Source organism: Varroa destructor, unplaced genomic scaffold (assembly GCF_002443255.2).
Source record: "Varroa destructor unplaced genomic scaffold, Vdes_3.0 BEIS01000003.1, whole genome shotgun sequence".
In the NCBI taxonomy this organism is placed as follows: domain Eukaryota; kingdom Metazoa; phylum Arthropoda; class Arachnida; order Mesostigmata; family Varroidae; genus Varroa; species Varroa destructor.
In genome coordinates this window covers 14001851-14018014 of record NW_019211456.1, presented here as the reverse complement: position 1 = coordinate 14018014, position 16164 = coordinate 14001851, and the positions used below count along the sequence as shown (strand labels likewise).

The following is a 16164-nucleotide window of genomic DNA, read 5'->3' as shown; positions in this document are numbered from 1 at the left end:
GTCTGTTGTCTTCAAGGTGTTCCACATCATTCAGCCCACAACCCTAGAGGCGGAGCAGCCTGAAGAAATGCGTTCACTAATCCGTAGCAGTGGTGCCTCATTTCAGGCTTTGCCCGGCCAATCGTCCCATCAGCACGCTCATTCCAGTTCCCGGTGGGAACGGGACCTTCGTAGGTTACGTTCCGAATCACTCAGCGGTTCCTCCCGTGCTCCCAGTCTTACAAACGTTCTCTCGTTCGATGACTCGCCGTCCTGGCTGGGAATGAGCAACGACAGTTTTCAAATGAGCTCTATTTTTGAGCCCGAAACGGAGGTAGGACTCTACGATGATGACAATGAAAGTCACGCCGCCAGAGCTCTGAGTAATGTATCTCCGAGTAGCAAACAATTATACGGCTTGCCTGCTCAACGACAACAACCACAACATATATTCGCAGCCACCGACATAAAAACCAGCAAGGACCTGAAAACGGACATACCTCAGGTTCGAGTGAAGTTTGAGCCATCTGAGTACAATTCAGGCGACTCCAATGTAATTGCCTTAGTACCCGAAACTAATGCTTTAACAGGATGTGAAACAGTAGATGCAAAATCGATCGGTAGCGGCTGCAGTTCTGCATCTGGGGTAATTTGTATCGAGCTGGAGCCGCCCACGCCGACGACGGACGAGGACGCTCAGTTCGGATGCGGTATTATCTCGTTCCAGAGTCCTCCGGAGCCTAGCACACCCACGAGTCCCTTATCAGCCGTTTCGAACCAACACTACCATTCCTTTTCAGCAATAGCATCCTCAGCGGAGTGCAGTCACCAACAGCGACATCAGTGGGATAGTGATAACGGTAACACAGAAACCGTTGCACCATCGCCATCTGTTTGTTCCCATCCCACCGATTATCAATGTACACAGCGCAATATCTCTTCGCCGGCGTCGCAACCGCATGAGGATCTTTTTCTGACCGATCAGACGATGACGGCGACCACCACGACTGGAATGACCAGCGTTCGAGAAAGCCCAGCTGGGGTTGTCGACAATAGCAGCAGCAGCAGCAACAACAACAGTAAGGACAACAGTAGTAGCGCCACCGACGAGGGCAACAACCCTCAACACAAGACATAGTGAATCATGCAGCAGTCTCATGACGATGAGGCAGAGCCAGCTCGGTCGTCGGTCCCGATCTAGATGTTCAATTTGTATGTAATAGGAAAGCATTAACAGCAGTACCTTACTGCTCGAAGACGCTGTTACTTATCGGGGAGAAAAAATTTAACCGAAATGAAAGAAAGCAATAGAACAGACTCTAATCTTGTTTACGACAGTCATAAGCTGATAGGCTAGCTGAAGGTTAAGTAGCTCAGATGATCAGGCAAAGATGCTTATACAGGTGGAGAGGGAAGCAGCTGAAAGGTAAGTGATAAGTAAGAGGAGGAAAGTGATGAAAATTGCATCAGTAAAGCACAAGAATGAAAAGGGCAATTTTACATACACATAATAGAATGAGAAGACACTATATATCTTGAATGCGAAATAAGCACACAAAGGGCGACGAAATAGTCTATTACATGGAAGTCATGTACTAGTACTGTTGTTAAAATTATGATTACTTTCATTAAGCGTATTTAGCGCGCAAACGACGTACAGGAACAGGTGCTGCTGACTATCGTATTGAAACAAAAGAGCAGCCCAAGAGCAATCGAAATAATGCTGCCCTCGAGATAACATTAGTGTGCGACCATATGGAAAAATATATGGGTTATTTCTATTAATACCTAGCTAAATGGACAAGCATAAATAACAAGCACGCATAAGAATATAGTAAAAGACATTAGTATAATGATGGTTGCGTCGAAGATTATTATAGGTACATGCACACTGACTGGGCCCATGAACGTTTACGTCAATGTGAGTCCAGTCGGCTCTTTTTGATTAGCACAACAAGCATGCCTGTTTATCTGTACATAAGTAGCATGATAACAAAACACCATACACGATATAGCACTCTCAAAACGAGATGACCATTTAATGATAGTTATTATATTTCGATATATTCATACTCGTAGTGACGATGAATGCGACGATAATGTTTATTGCAATAATTATTAATACTGTTATCTCAGCTATATATTTATATCATCACTATCACTGCTATATATATATATATATATATATATATATATATATACGAAAAAAAAATGTTTATTAGACGAGATTATTATTATTTGGAAAAAAATGAAGGAAGGCAGCAAATTACAGGCATGAAAACAGACGGAAGTGAAACTGCTGAGAGGCTGGGACGGCAGAGCAGTTTGCGAGGGAAAATAAAACTAGGAAAAAGAGATTTGAAATATAAATCTATTATTGCATATTACTAATGTGTGGAGAATTTACAAATCGATCAAAACTGAACATAGATATGTAATAGTATAAAATATATAAGTCTATACATAACAAGACTATTCTTACTCTGATATTGTAGTAACCTAGCCGTAGAAACAGTAATAATGCTGAGAACACTATTTGTTGCTAAGAGCACAACAACAAGTGCTAGCGCCACCTAACAGCAAGAAGCACACGAACTATGACAATAGTAAGCTTCGAGGCCGAATCCTGAAAACAGTAATAAGAAAATCTGCACACAGTATGTAAAACGATAACAATAAATAATAAGCACAGTGCACACCTCGTATACTGACACTGAGAAAAACCGGATAGACAGAAAAAAAAACACAATAATCGCAAACCACGAGTGAGTCTTATAATTGAACCAACGTGACAATAACAATTAACTTTGATAGTAGTAAACCGCTATTCGCGATCGTATAATTACCGTAAGCAAGGACACAAGGCAAATAGTCGGGATAGTAAGTGAAAACGATGGCGATGCTGAGGGATGCTTCTCATTGCAGTCGATATAAACATACATGCATATATATATGCTTTCCATATTCTCCGTATTCTTATTTATAGGGGAAATAAAGAATAAAGATGAAAAATCCAAAAGCAATGGAAACTTATCACAAGATCGTCCCTTGTGATAGTTCTTATAGCGATGAATTTATGGTAATAAAAAATGGTGAGGATTCCCGATGGTCGGCAAAAGTGTTGCCTGATAACAAATCTATTAACAATAGTAGCAACAACAGCACCAGTCGGTGATGCTGTACTTGATGTGTTGAATAAATTTCGTTGAATATATTCATGTTGCTGTCACATATCGATGGCCTACTCAGTTTTCCCAAGCGAACATGTAGCATGAGAGGAGTATTTTAGGGAAATTATAACCTTGGTTTGCTTACACGGGAGTGTTTTTATAGAGGAAAGTGTGTCAATGTGTGCATCCGCTACAATGAATATTTAAATTGCTTCTTTTCTTAAATTTATTCCAAACTTTTATTCAACAACAAACCAATTAGTTAGCTACTTGTCATCAATTGCCCACAACTACTATCGGCTAACTAGAAATAGCCGAACTCTAGCAAGATCCACGACTTGTATGAGAGAACAACAAGCTTACTTGAACAAGGCGTAACCATTAATAAAACATTGTTGTAAAATGCCATGTGTACTCGTCCTTATTGCCAGGTAAACCGCAAATAATAAACACTGATTCTAGGAGGCATACGTTTTCTAAGAGGTCTAAAGTGGAGAGACGGTATTTTGGATGCTTCTATTGTAATATGCGCACAATTCAACAACTGCGTCTAATATTGCCTTATCTAATTTTGCCATAAAAAACAGAAACGGATAATGTACGGTTTCTCATTTTATTTACAGAGGATCATTAAATGTACAGATTGTAAAAGAAACAGCGATTTGTTGCGCTTCTCGATTTTATGAAGCAGTGTGTTCGGAACCGATCACCAGTGGAAAGCAATGATAACTTTCTATCAAAAAAAACAAACAACGTATAAAAACATTAAGTGAACGCAGATCATATAGTGTCATATAGCATAGTCTATCCAATTTCCATGAAGATCTTTACAAACAACAACTGACAATCCATATTCCCCTCAGTAAGATACTGAATCTAACTTCGATCACCCTCAAATGTATCTATCTCTGCAGTCTATACAAAAGTTGTCAATGCCCGTAAAATGTCGTCCTTTTTGAAAGGAAAAAACCTAGCTCAATACGCACTAAAAAGATGTAATATACGATGCTTTCGAACGAACCGTCGTCACGTTTCTATTATTATCACTGCAAGAACATTCGCGCGTATAGCAAATAAGTAAGCTTCCCGCAACGAACTATTGGGCCTTTAAAGAAATCGGTTCTTTCTCGGAAGTCTGTACTAATCACCTCCAACTCAATTGCGACGTCCGTTTCGATGAGGGGTAAATAGTCTCGCAGCTACTTTACAGCGAGCGAGCACGCACACATGTCAGCTTAGTTATGAATTAGTTGACGTTACTTGGGTGTACCGATAATTATAATCATGTGACTCAGGCTTGTCCTGACAAACTCATTGCCATATTCGATAATAGAAAGTATCCACTGACATTAGTCATTTATAAAATCAATTTTCTCTAGTGGATGGGATTAAGGTATATATATATATATATATATATATAATGCAATTTATTAAACATTAACCGGACGTATGGCTCGCATGGTATAAGCAGCCTGGGGTGGAAGGGATCAACTGAAAGATATATATGACAATGTTTTATTTGAATAAATCGACATCTGAGAGGTTTAACCGGTCGTCGAGGCCCATTATATCTTTTTTATACCCACTTTGCCTCTTTTCCTGAAATCTTCTTTACTAGAGAATTTTTTGTATCCACAAGTCTTATACATACTAAATTCCTTCAACATAGCAAAACAACTGCTGTCGGTGGCCCCATGCACTTGCATACTACTATGGAATATAAGTCAACTAACCCAATTTCAGGTACATGTTAGTCCTGTGACTGTACAGTCTGATATTATTCAATTAAGAAACAAACACTATTTTGTAGATCTATACATGTTATGGGTTTGAACTCGAACGAAATAGCCCACTCCGTATATTGCCTACTACACTAAATACACTTGGCTACATTTTTCTACCCTGAAACAAACAACAACGGCGCGTGTGTTTACATACAAAACACTTGGCAAACACTTATTCGGATGGTTGCGTATCGATCGCTATCTTATCCAGAATCAGGTTGGTCTATAAATGCAGATTCGTCGTTGCTCGTCCGTACTCGCCGGAAAGGTTCCGCCACTCAAGGGTAAAGTCAATGATAACTTTACAGAGCATACGCTTGTTTGAACGCTCCCTGGTTAGCGAAATACAATCCAATGTAACAAAAATCGAATTTTAAAACTTGCAGATAGTGTTTTACGAGCTAGTACTCTTATCAAATAAAAATAATTAGCAATACATGGAATATTTAAAGCTAATCATAAACTGTGTTAACTCTAGAACAAAAAAGCCTAGCAGTGTATATGGGAAACGACCTAAATCAAGTAAGACAGACTGAAGTTTAATTCGCGCACTCAGAACCAATCCGCATCTGAACTAAACTATGAACAAGAACCGTGTTCTACATTCGTTATCAAGAAAATCTTATCCTTATCATTTACTGTAACGACCAGACATCATTTTTCTTTCTACCTTAGTATCTGCCGTGCGAAGTTCTGTCTACTCTCGGGGCTTGGTTCGTCGATGGGCGCGCTGACGAAACGCTGAAGCGCTGCCGTCAGCAAAGGCAAAGCAGTTTTGTTCAAGGCGAGAAATACGTCGGCCTCGGCCTCGATGAAGTTCCGTGATACCCCGCCACGTATGTTCTGAAAAGCGAAGCATCGAGAGCTTAAGTTTTACTGAAATTACTGAAATCACACTTTACTTTGACGAATCCACACGCAAATACGCCGAAAAACGCCTTGGGGCTCGTTTGTCAGATCGGGGTCAGATGAGTGCTGTACAATTACCACGACATTTTACTTTGCATATACATGTTTGTATATATATATATATATATATTAGCTATACACTGCTTGCCATACGACTAATCTTTATCTTACCTGAACCAGTTGGGCGATGATATTCTCGGAGCATAGTTCGAGCGCTTCCTTTACAAATGGGCTTCGTTCCGATGCATTCACGAATTGAGTCTGCAATGATTTAACATTACTTGAGTTTAATATATGGTTAACCACCATATGTGTAGCGTAGTTCACCGAGTTGCCAGTAGAACCTGTCTATGTGCAATACACCTACTATTCAAAAACTATGAAGTCGCATCTGATTTGTTCCCTTTTATAACTTTATTTTAGCATGCGTTAACTGTAAAGTAGATTTGATTAAAATGTAAGTTGCCTGAAAATACGCTAATATAATAACTAAAAACTGTTACAACAACTTACCAGGAACGAAATCGCTGCCCGATAAGTAAACTGTTCAGGAAGAGTGGTCGCCAACGTAGCTGGAAGATCAGGGTCAAAAATTAACTAGACGAATTCGAAATGTACGCGCAGTTATTAGAAGTCACTACCATGTCAATATCGATATAAGCATCATGAATTACCCTGGAGAAAAAAACAAATACTTGTTTGTACTATTGGATGCGTTTAGTCACATTGTCAGCAACTGCTATTGCTAAAATTTTAACCTACGATTGCGGAGTAAGTAGAATGTAGTTTATAGAAAATTACGTAGGTTTGAAGAAGCTCGTTCTGAGTCGTACCTGCGATGGTTCCATGAAACATACCTCGTAACGTATCAAAACGCCAGACATAATATTCCAATGCAAAGGTATTGCCGATTCTATATTACATAATAGTCAGCATCGCGAATCATTTTTACAATTAAAAACAATTTTAACCTGAAGCCACACACGCATATATTTGGAAAAAAGATGGGTATATCAGAAAGTCTAGTAAACATACCTAAAGCCTTAATAGATCTGATGAGATAAAAGGTTGAAGGTGGTAAAACTGTAACGAAACAAGAATATCCTTTTCATTTTACGTTTAATGCTTTTTACATTCTATTGGAAGCGTTGGAAAATATGCAAACTTTATGCTTACCGTATTTGCACAGTTGGATGAGATCATCGAGTGAGAAAACGTTCTGATCGTAGTATCGAAGCCTTTTTTTAAAGAGAACTGCGTGTAGTTTGTAGAATGACTCGACCGCATCCGTACAGCCGTGCAAATCTAACAAGAGATCAGATAAAACACGCTACCTTTTTATTTTTCAGCTTATGTAAAAATTTAGTTAACTGAAATACTTAATTCATATGAGGAATATCTTTTGAGCTTCGCAGATGTGACAAACGCTGATGTATCTATCTGCGTGTTTGTATATTTTTTTTAGTAGTTAATATATTTAATAGTTCATTGATGAACTACTAAATGATCCTAAAGATAAACCTTGACTCAGCCTTATAAAGCTGATTACAACAGTGCTTTATTGGACTTCGACGAAAGACTCACGACAAGAAGAGATATTGCTTACCTTGACTAAAATAAGCGAAGCAAATATCACAGATTGACTTGAATTGGGCGCACATCGGGCTAGTCTGATTCGCCTTTGTATGGGCGAGTACCTGTGAATAAATTAAAATTTAAAACTAAGAAATGTGCTGCACCCGTCGTACCGTTCAACGTAAAAATTGTAGCATACAAAAATATCTATATATTATATCGCAAACAGGACATGAGGAACGCAATGGACCAGTTGATACAGGGGTACGAACTTTTCAGTAAATGGAATTCTGTGTTTTTCATTATTTCTTCCTCCAATTTCGAGCAAAGTTATTTATTAGCGATAGCCATAAACGTTCCTTGTCGTAAAGTAACTACAACGGCCACAAAACCCATCGCTATATTTTCTAATGATGTTGTTATATTATTCATTGGATGTTGCTCACGGAGGTTGCAGCGCCGAGTACGGAAGCGTTGGGGTGATGCATAAGTAAAGCTCCACACATTGAAAGTAATTCTGAAAGAACGACGCAATGCGGCTCTAATTCCAGCACCGGAACTGCTTTGCGGATGCACTCTGCCAAATTGGACACAACCTAGGGTAAACAAAATGAACAATAATCTGGTCATTTCATGGAGTTGGCCACCAGATATGCCCTGCCATTGGGTTCTCAACTGTTCAGTTTTAGCTATTTAAACTAGTATATACATTTCAATATTAATGATTGACGTACGGTAAACTAGAACCATACTTATTCGCCTTACCTCCGCATCGCAGGAGTATTTGGCGGCAATCAGTTTAAATAGCGGCATGAGTTGCTCTACAAGGACCTGTCCTGGTCGTGAGCTTTGTTGGGCAGCATCCCCTTCCTGGCAAAAAGTTAATGACGCGAACATCGATTGCAAAAGGTCTAAATTCTCCTTTGTAGCCTCCCGGAATGTTGCAGTCACCTGACATTTTAAAGCAATGGCGGAAAGGGATAAATAGAGTGTGCATTTGAATTTGAGCAGTGTAAGTCCTGAACGAGACAGCATATCCAAAACCGGAAAAATTTATAATGCGCAACAAAATAGTACAAGGCCTTTTCAAGGTAACGCGGTGTAATGTCATGGTAAAACAACGTAATTAAGTATCACGCAATGAAGTCAATGCTGAAACAAGAATAGACACAGAAACCATACCCCAGGAAAATTTGTAATTTCGTTGAGTTGCTGTACGAAAGGTGCCATCAAAGCAGACAAACTAGTGAGGGCCTGTTCTGTTGAACTCAACGCTGATACTACGTGGCCTACAATCGCCACTAAACGCACACGATCCCTACGAAAGAATTCATTCAAACAGTTAAAATGCCGATTTCCTTTAAGGCACTCTCCACTTCTTGCCTTAAACATAGAATCACTGATCTGTCTAACCTATGCTTCAAAGGAAGAGGACTTTGAGGATGAAGCACAACTGCTATGGCTTGAAGAATGTCGTTGGCCGCTGGTGCTAGCCGATCTCCGTGTGTTCGAGCCAAATCCTTTAGGGCCATCGAGGCTGATGCCGATGTGCCTGCCTGCTGCAATCCTCGAAGCAAGAGATGCACTGAAACATTAGAAAATTAATAGAAAAAAGACATTTAATGAAAATGAATTCTAACAGTCATGTCTATTTTTCATATCTTTGCGTTACGTTTTGCCATCATGTAGACTAAAGATAAAAGCTCGAATTCCTTTTATTTCAGTTGCAGAGCAAACTGATGAGACTACAAGTTTCTGACATCTTTAAGGAATCAATGAAGCCAATAATGGTAACCCTTGCTGCGGTTTGCCGTTATTACAGTACTCCGCTTTGATAAAGAGATCCGAGATCAAAATTAAGACATACTACATGTTTGACAGACCCATCAAGCGTGTTTCTCTCTGTAATCCGTATCCTTTGTACAATTCTTATGTTAGTCACTTGGACACTATTTAGCTGAAAACAAAGTTGGAAATCATTCGAAAATAGAGAACATTAACAAAGATACGGGGTGTTGACTGTGGATAGTGAACATCTATTTTAATAACAATATGTACGGGTACATATACGGATATGTCCGGGATCCATGAGTGACGCATTCCAGTATTTTCATAATCACCTGTATCACAATATAAGAGTGAACTTCAATCTCAGTCAGACTTACCGAGAGGGCCAATGTTTTCACCGGACGTCTTCTCTGCGAAGATGCCCACGGCAGTCATTACCTTTAACACAGAACAAATCGTTATCTATGAGCATGTTTGATGCACGGAGGCAGATACATATTATGCTCTACACAACAATACTTCAACTGAATTATAATGACTGACTTGAAGATACATTAACAAGTACGTTCCCCGAACACAAGTCTGTGCTACGATTCAGAAAAATGAAAATCTAGTTTTTAGGTTTGTATAACTGTAATAGGCTTATATATATATATATATATATATATATATATATATATATATATAACAGGCTTATAATATATATATACTTTTGTAATATCGAGCAGCTAAGAATGTATAACCTGGAAGACATAAACGTGAGTCAATGATCTGTTATACCTCACTAAAAAAATTCCGAGGGCACCTCACCTACCAATCTATTAGGCAAAGCATGTTCCCCTCCTATAAGCTCCAATTTGTCAATATGGAATATAACAATTGTATAGTTTATCTATTTCTTGCTCAAGTCGCTCAAAAATGTAGCTTCCCAGAATACAGACCTGAGAAAGAACCTCATCACCAGCAGGCGGTATTCGAGGAAGCAACGCCAAGACTGCACCAACGACAGGCGAGTCATCTTCAGAATCCGCCATATCACCTAATTCATTCGCAGCAGTAACCATAGGCTCAGTATTAGCAACTTTTCGTGATTGCTAATAACAGAAAAACGAGGGCACGGCGCCAACTAATATCTCCTTACATACAGTGAATGACGGTGTGTACTTTTTCAAAGCTTTGCTTGAACTGCTTGATGACGGCACAAAAAATCAAACTTTTAAGACATCAGATTTTAAGAAGGTATAAAGGCTTTGGCAGCGAACGTGAATAATTTTAGAATTACCTCCATGGCTATAAGCTGACAAAACACTTACCTATCGCATTGAGCGCAAAGAGACAGGCTTCGATGACCTTTGCGTTTTTGGTTTCAGAATATTCCGCGACAGCTGTATCCAGCGCGGATATAAAGAAGTAGAACACTGGCGCTGGCAGCATCGTAGCAATGTACATCTGAAGCCATTGAATCAATACAGTTTGATTGTTATCTAAAAGCTTATATAGCCATAAGCGTCACTGCTAGCAGATTCACTTCATCCTATTCTGCTAAACAAAACCCTTCTCCGAACCAAAAACAAAATACATATACGCCGATGTGTCGTATCACAATATCACTCTGTACATTAGAAAAGTCGCATATATAATTAAACAGCAGATGTTAAAAGGTCTAGAATCGAGACCGAATAGAAGCTAATGGACGGCCGAAGATACATCAAATATTGCTAGACTTAGCAATTGCATTAAAACTAAACCAAATGAACTAAAAATTCGAAGAAGATTAGGGGTGTATTCCATTTTTAACTGCATGGTTAAGACACTTACAGACATACCCATTTTAAGACAAAGTTAACGAAATTAATGCGAATTACATTAGTAAATCGCAGTTTTCTCCTGCTCGAACAGAAACACTATGTATTAATTAATAGTACTTCAAATAACAAGTATTGACTGCATGGAGTAATTCCATTCGTTACTGACATAGCAGTCAGCGATATCTTGTCTGTAGCAACGAAGATCTTCTTTTTCATCCAAGTCCATCGTTCCCGGGTCAGGCAGTTGACTTTTCCGAAGCATTAGTTTCACGAGCTGTTCGTATACCGGCTGTAACTGCAGTGTGAGCTTTGCCATTTGTGTGCTAGGCTCAACACGGGCGAGCTCATCGAGTAGGATATGCCAGAACGTAATTGGAATACGTGAGATAATCTCCTCCGATGGATACTGGCCGGGCGTGCCAACGCAATCCTATAGAAAATTGCACACAGGACTGTAACATTTCTATAATCAGAGAAGCTGACATGAACTCATAGCATTAGTGACTGCAAATGGCCGATTTTATCGTTAGAGTACTGAGATGTTTTCATTCGATGGTCTTCATTGGAGTAATGAATTTAGAGAACTGACATACTCATATATATTTGGATTCCATTATTATGATGAACCATACACACCTATGATCTATCGTATCTTGTTCGAAAAATATTTACATAAACCTCGCTTCTACAATTTACTGTTAGGTTATGACTAACTCCGCTCTATTATATCTACTAACCTAAACAAACTTACCGTACAATACGCTTTTCTAGTCCCCATGACCAAGTCATCGATGCTTAAAAGCTACGCACAACTGCAAAATGAACCAACTAAAGGGTTCCCTTACCAGTAGCATTTTGAGTAACATCTCAGTCCCTGGTCTGTTTGAGCTGTCCGGTAACAAGCTAGCCAGGATTAGATTCGTGTGCATCTCGCCCATGCCTGTAAAGCGGGTGAGATTAGAGGTTACTGCAACAAAATTTTCATCAGGATCAAGCGTTTTAGTAGAAAAGGTTTACTGTTAAAGAAGACAAAATATTAATCTACGAACCAGTTAGTAGAGAGTATATGGAGAAGAGCGCATCCTGATCACCGCACGCACGTTTTGTCTCGACAATGGGCCCGCACTTAACCGCCACTTGTTCCAAAAGGTCGCCCATCAGTTTCGGATAATGCGGTCCGTCAGGATGCTGCAGAAAACTCAGGATGGCATCGCAAGCATGTTCGTGATCATCTGTTAAGTGATCTACGGCAACAAATATCCACACAGCACATCTGTCGTTTATAAACTGGTGCTTTGCGGTTGCTGACCATAGAAAATTCTGCGTCATTGCATTGAAAAGTATAGTAGACATTCGCCGAGTCGGTATTTTCTATTCCTCTCGTGTGGATTTTCAACTTTTGCATATTATGCCGTATTAAACTGTGAAATCAAATATATTATTGTACTTAACCTACTCTAATGGGCCGCTATGCAATAAACAAATTTTTGCGGCCTTCCTCAATCTGAATTTACCAAGGAGAGTGATGCAGAGATTGGCTGGCAACTCTTCCGCAGGTGCTAGCGGCACCCATTGAGTAACCGTGCGCATTGCTGTTATGCGAAGGTTTGCAATCGGGGATGCCAACGCCGATTGACATAGGGACAAAACGGAGGTCGCTGAAACGCGTAGTGTGTTTGCATGATTGTCCGGCTTTTCCAATTGTGCCGCCTAGAATAATTAATGCACAAAACAAAATTAGGAAATGTATTAGGGAGAGAGACCGTTTTTATTGTATATACACAATTTACTACTAAAATAAACTTTCGGATTCGTAAAAACATCCATTGCAACTAAAGCCATTCAGCTACTGTTTTCGTTTTATCAAATATTACAGCGAGGAAAAGTTAACTCCGATAAGGTGAACTGTTTATTTGCTAAGCGTAAAAATCTTAAAATATTACACCTGTAAAAATTCTATAATATATATACCCATAATATAACACCGTGAGAGCAGCTGAACAGGATGTACCATATAAATGTTGATACTCAACCATTCTTGAATAACGCAACGATAACCGCAGACACCGATATTCGAGTAGAAATAATACATATGTAGATCAATTGTTCTGTACTTGCCTCCTCAGGAAGTCGAGCGAGGAATTCGAATAGCAGAATCGGTTGACTGTCCCGAAAGTTTTCAATCATGTCTGTGACCGCGCTTTGCCAGAAGAACAGCAGTGTTCGAGCAGCCATTGCAGCCAACTGAAATCGAATATGAAATAGTGTCGAGTGTTACAAAATGAGCGTGTGTTAAATGTGACTACCTGTCGTAAACATCGCCACCTACCATTCGAAATACACAAGACACGAGTTAGATGAGGTACCGAAGACAGGTAGCAAAGATCAAACAGCACTACGACAAAATTAAATTGAGTTACTTCCAATGGCCTACCAAATAATTATGTCTAATAATCTTGCAACCTTTTATTTATAGCAATCAGTGAGTTCACTATCGAGCTGTTCGTAGTGCGCGTCAATGCGCAACTAGGACTCGAGTCAACGACGCCAAACGTGCGTGTTTTTCATGCATCATGGTAGTTTTCTAACTGAAAAAATAGCAATATCTGACCCAGCCCAGATGTGTGCTCGCAAAACTTAGATGAAAAACCATTCGGAAGCTAACTTAAGAAGAGATCGAATTATGAAGCTACCCTAGAAGCGAAGTATAACTATGCCAAAATGGAGAGGCTTGTTTACCGATTATGCATGTGAGCAGATCATAGTCATATCTTCAGTCAGTTATGGATGGTTATGTATTTGCCTGTCTATCAGGACACAACTGTATTCTGGCGCAATCTTAAATCACTGCTATATATTACTTACCGCTAGAGTTAGCCTGACAGCAACCTGTTGATTCGACGGCAGTGGCCCGCTGGCGTGAGCGACAATTGTGCCTACCAGTTGCTCCCGAAGGGCACTTAATTGGATCGGTTGAAGCTGCCGTAGACCTTTGCAGATTTGTGACGTTACCATAGCGGCGCCCACCATTTGGCATTTGAGGTCCTGTGGTGTAAAAGCAAATAGAAAAGTTGACGATGTACTATATATGATACTTAACGATATTTTATACCTAACTAATGTTTAATGTTTTCTCGCTTGTTGAAAATTATAGTACCATGTACTACAAAGCGAAATTAGGTTGCCTTGCTGTAAAATATACGTATATGGCCTTGGCCTTTATCGCATAACAAGCAATGTTGCCTATCGCGGAGGCACTTACATAACCACAAAGGCATTTGCGCGTCGGTCATGTTCAGCAGGCGAGAGTATTTGCAAAATGTGTTGTGTTTCCATTACGAAGAAATGAATAGATATGTAACTATTTCCAGTCGAGCGATAAAACACTGCACTCATCAAATTGGTATCGAACCACAAAGTATCAGCCAGATTTTACAGACTGGACATCGCTTAACATGAGGTACTAGAACCAACGTACAAATACGCTCACATACGTCGATGTAAATCTATTTTTAAGAGCCAAGAGCGCAGCGCCTAATGACAACGTTAGCGCGAAATATAAATTGCGACGGGGTGAGATCGAGTTAGCGATCTTTCTGTTAGTAGTCTGCCCTGTCTAGCCAAGTACTTAAAGAGCTTACAGTCACAATGGTTAATTAAGGGCGTTAATAAACGGTTTAATTTGGGAACAAGCATGAAGGGCATCTTCTTGTCGCATATGCCTTTTGGCAGCTGAGCGAACGCACGCTGGGTCGGATCAAGTCATCATAATCAGATCTGACACCGATAGCCATAATCATATTGTACATAGCGACGCCGCTGAATCCATGTTTCTTTACGTCACCACTGGTATTTCGTTTTCTGTACAGCAAGGGCTCTACCATCAACGCGCCTGTTACGAACCCATCTGATGATAGATAACCAAACTGTGCTAGAGTCTATGCTGAGCAGAGTGCAAAGAATGGGTTTATAGGTTACAATATCACAATAATTGTTCGATTGAGTTTTGGCTTCACTGTGATTCAAATATAGCTTTGAATACGTACAAATATTGCTTCGCATACATACAATAAATAATTTATTGTTCTTTTTTATAATAAGTATTACATTGGCTCCGTACACACAGTATCTTGATTGTTACTCATCCTGTACTATGGATTAGTTTCCTGAAGGAAAAGGATCTAACAAAAATAACTGAGTTAGAAGACAAACTCCACAAAATTAAGCGAATAAAGCGTCTTTTCTTTTTTTTTTTTCTATTAATCGTCCTTTTCTTATTTGAGAAAAGCGATTTGGCCTAGATTTACCGCTATAAGGGATTAGCATGGTAATGTAATTTCAATAATATTCAATAATGCAAAATATATTTGCTCCATAAAAAAAGACCCATATGTACCTTGTTAAGCGCAAGTAGTTGCCAGCTCAGTGTCCATGCTTGGGGACACTCTTGCAGTTCACACAAGAATCGATTGGCTTCCTGTGATGCGGCCTGACCCGCTAGCGGATCAAACAGCTTTTCTATTGCCTAGACTCAGGTTAAAGACAAACAAATCGACGTTACATTCAATAACAGATCAAGCCTTACACGATCCGCAGTAGTACTCACACTAATTATATTACGCGTTCCCGTATATAACCCAAAACAGATTTTCATCTGAGGCATGTTTAAGACACACTGTCGCGTCTACATGGAAGAAGCAGGCGGAGGTGCTACTCACACTTGTTATGCGTCTTCCCTAGCAATGAAGTCTGAGTTCTATTGGCCTAAGAAAAATCGACCAGAATAAGCATAACGAATGAAATCAACGAATTGATTGAACTGTCGTCTATAAAAAGAACTAGCTCGTCACATAAGTAAAGGGCGCGCTGTTTACGGATTGTTCCGTTTCGGTAGGTATCCGCAATATTGTTCTACGGCACTACTCACTGTTTCGACCATGTGAAGATCGACATCCATCGTGTCCTACGCGTATTTGCCAAAAAACAATTAACTTGGATATTGCTTTGTACACGAATACCAAAGTCACAATTAGACCTCGATCATTTGCAACGACAACGAACACCTTCTTTAGTCTCATATGAACGACTCATCCGATAAGACGTTCGCTTTAGAGCTCATGGGTGACGCCATCTTGTTTTGTTAGACACCCG

At 39.6% G+C, this 16164-nt stretch overlaps 2 protein-coding genes across 8 annotated transcripts in view; one reads left to right on the top strand and one right to left on the bottom strand.

Annotated features, from left to right (window-relative positions):
* The window catches only part of LOC111246668 (uncharacterized), a 231408-nt gene extending 227851 nt beyond the window's left edge, over positions 1-3557 (top strand). For 5 of the 7 annotated variants that reach the window (XM_086982363.1, XM_022796634.2, XM_086982362.1 and 2 more), the window contains one exon: positions 17-3557. In XM_086982363.1, coding sequence (XP_086838489.1) covers positions 17-1117 — 1101 coding nt within the window. In that variant the 3' untranslated portion in view covers positions 1118-3557. The remainder of the gene's footprint in view (positions 1-16) is intronic. The other 2 variants (XM_086982364.1, XM_086982366.1) reach the window with 2 other exon arrangements.
* A 186-nt stretch (positions 3558-3743) lies between these two features.
* On the bottom strand, positions 3744-16160 carry cdm (importin-13-like protein cdm). The gene is made up of 21 exons (XM_022796670.2): positions 15941-16160; positions 15410-15538; positions 13879-14058; positions 13132-13257; positions 12528-12723; positions 12063-12257; positions 11859-11953; positions 11180-11443; positions 10519-10654; positions 10147-10244; positions 9583-9643; positions 8831-9002; positions 8600-8735; positions 8183-8368; positions 7864-8013; positions 7449-7539; positions 7019-7147; positions 6356-6414; positions 6014-6103; positions 5604-5776; positions 3744-5265 (listed from the first exon to the last, which is right to left on the bottom strand). The coding sequence occupies exons 1-21, from the start codon at positions 15968-15970 to the stop codon at positions 5157-5159; spliced, it is 2805 nt and encodes a 934-aa protein (XP_022652405.1). The 5' UTR covers positions 15971-16160; the 3' UTR covers positions 3744-5156.
* Positions 16161-16164: the final 4 nt, after the last annotated feature.

Bases quoted from the DNA above. Each gene is read 5' to 3' on its own strand.
- cdm (XM_022796670.2), bottom strand. From the start codon at position 15,970: ATGGATGTCGATCTTCACATGGTCGAAACA. The intron at 11,954-12,062 runs GTTCGTAGATTA...CCCGCTTTACAG, and splicing joins CATATACTCTCTACTAACTG to GCATGGGCGAGATGCACACG. The intron at 8,736-8,830 runs GTTAGACAGATC...ATTCTTTCGTAG, and splicing joins CCTCTTCCTTTGAAGCATAG to GGATCGTGTGCGTTTAGTGG.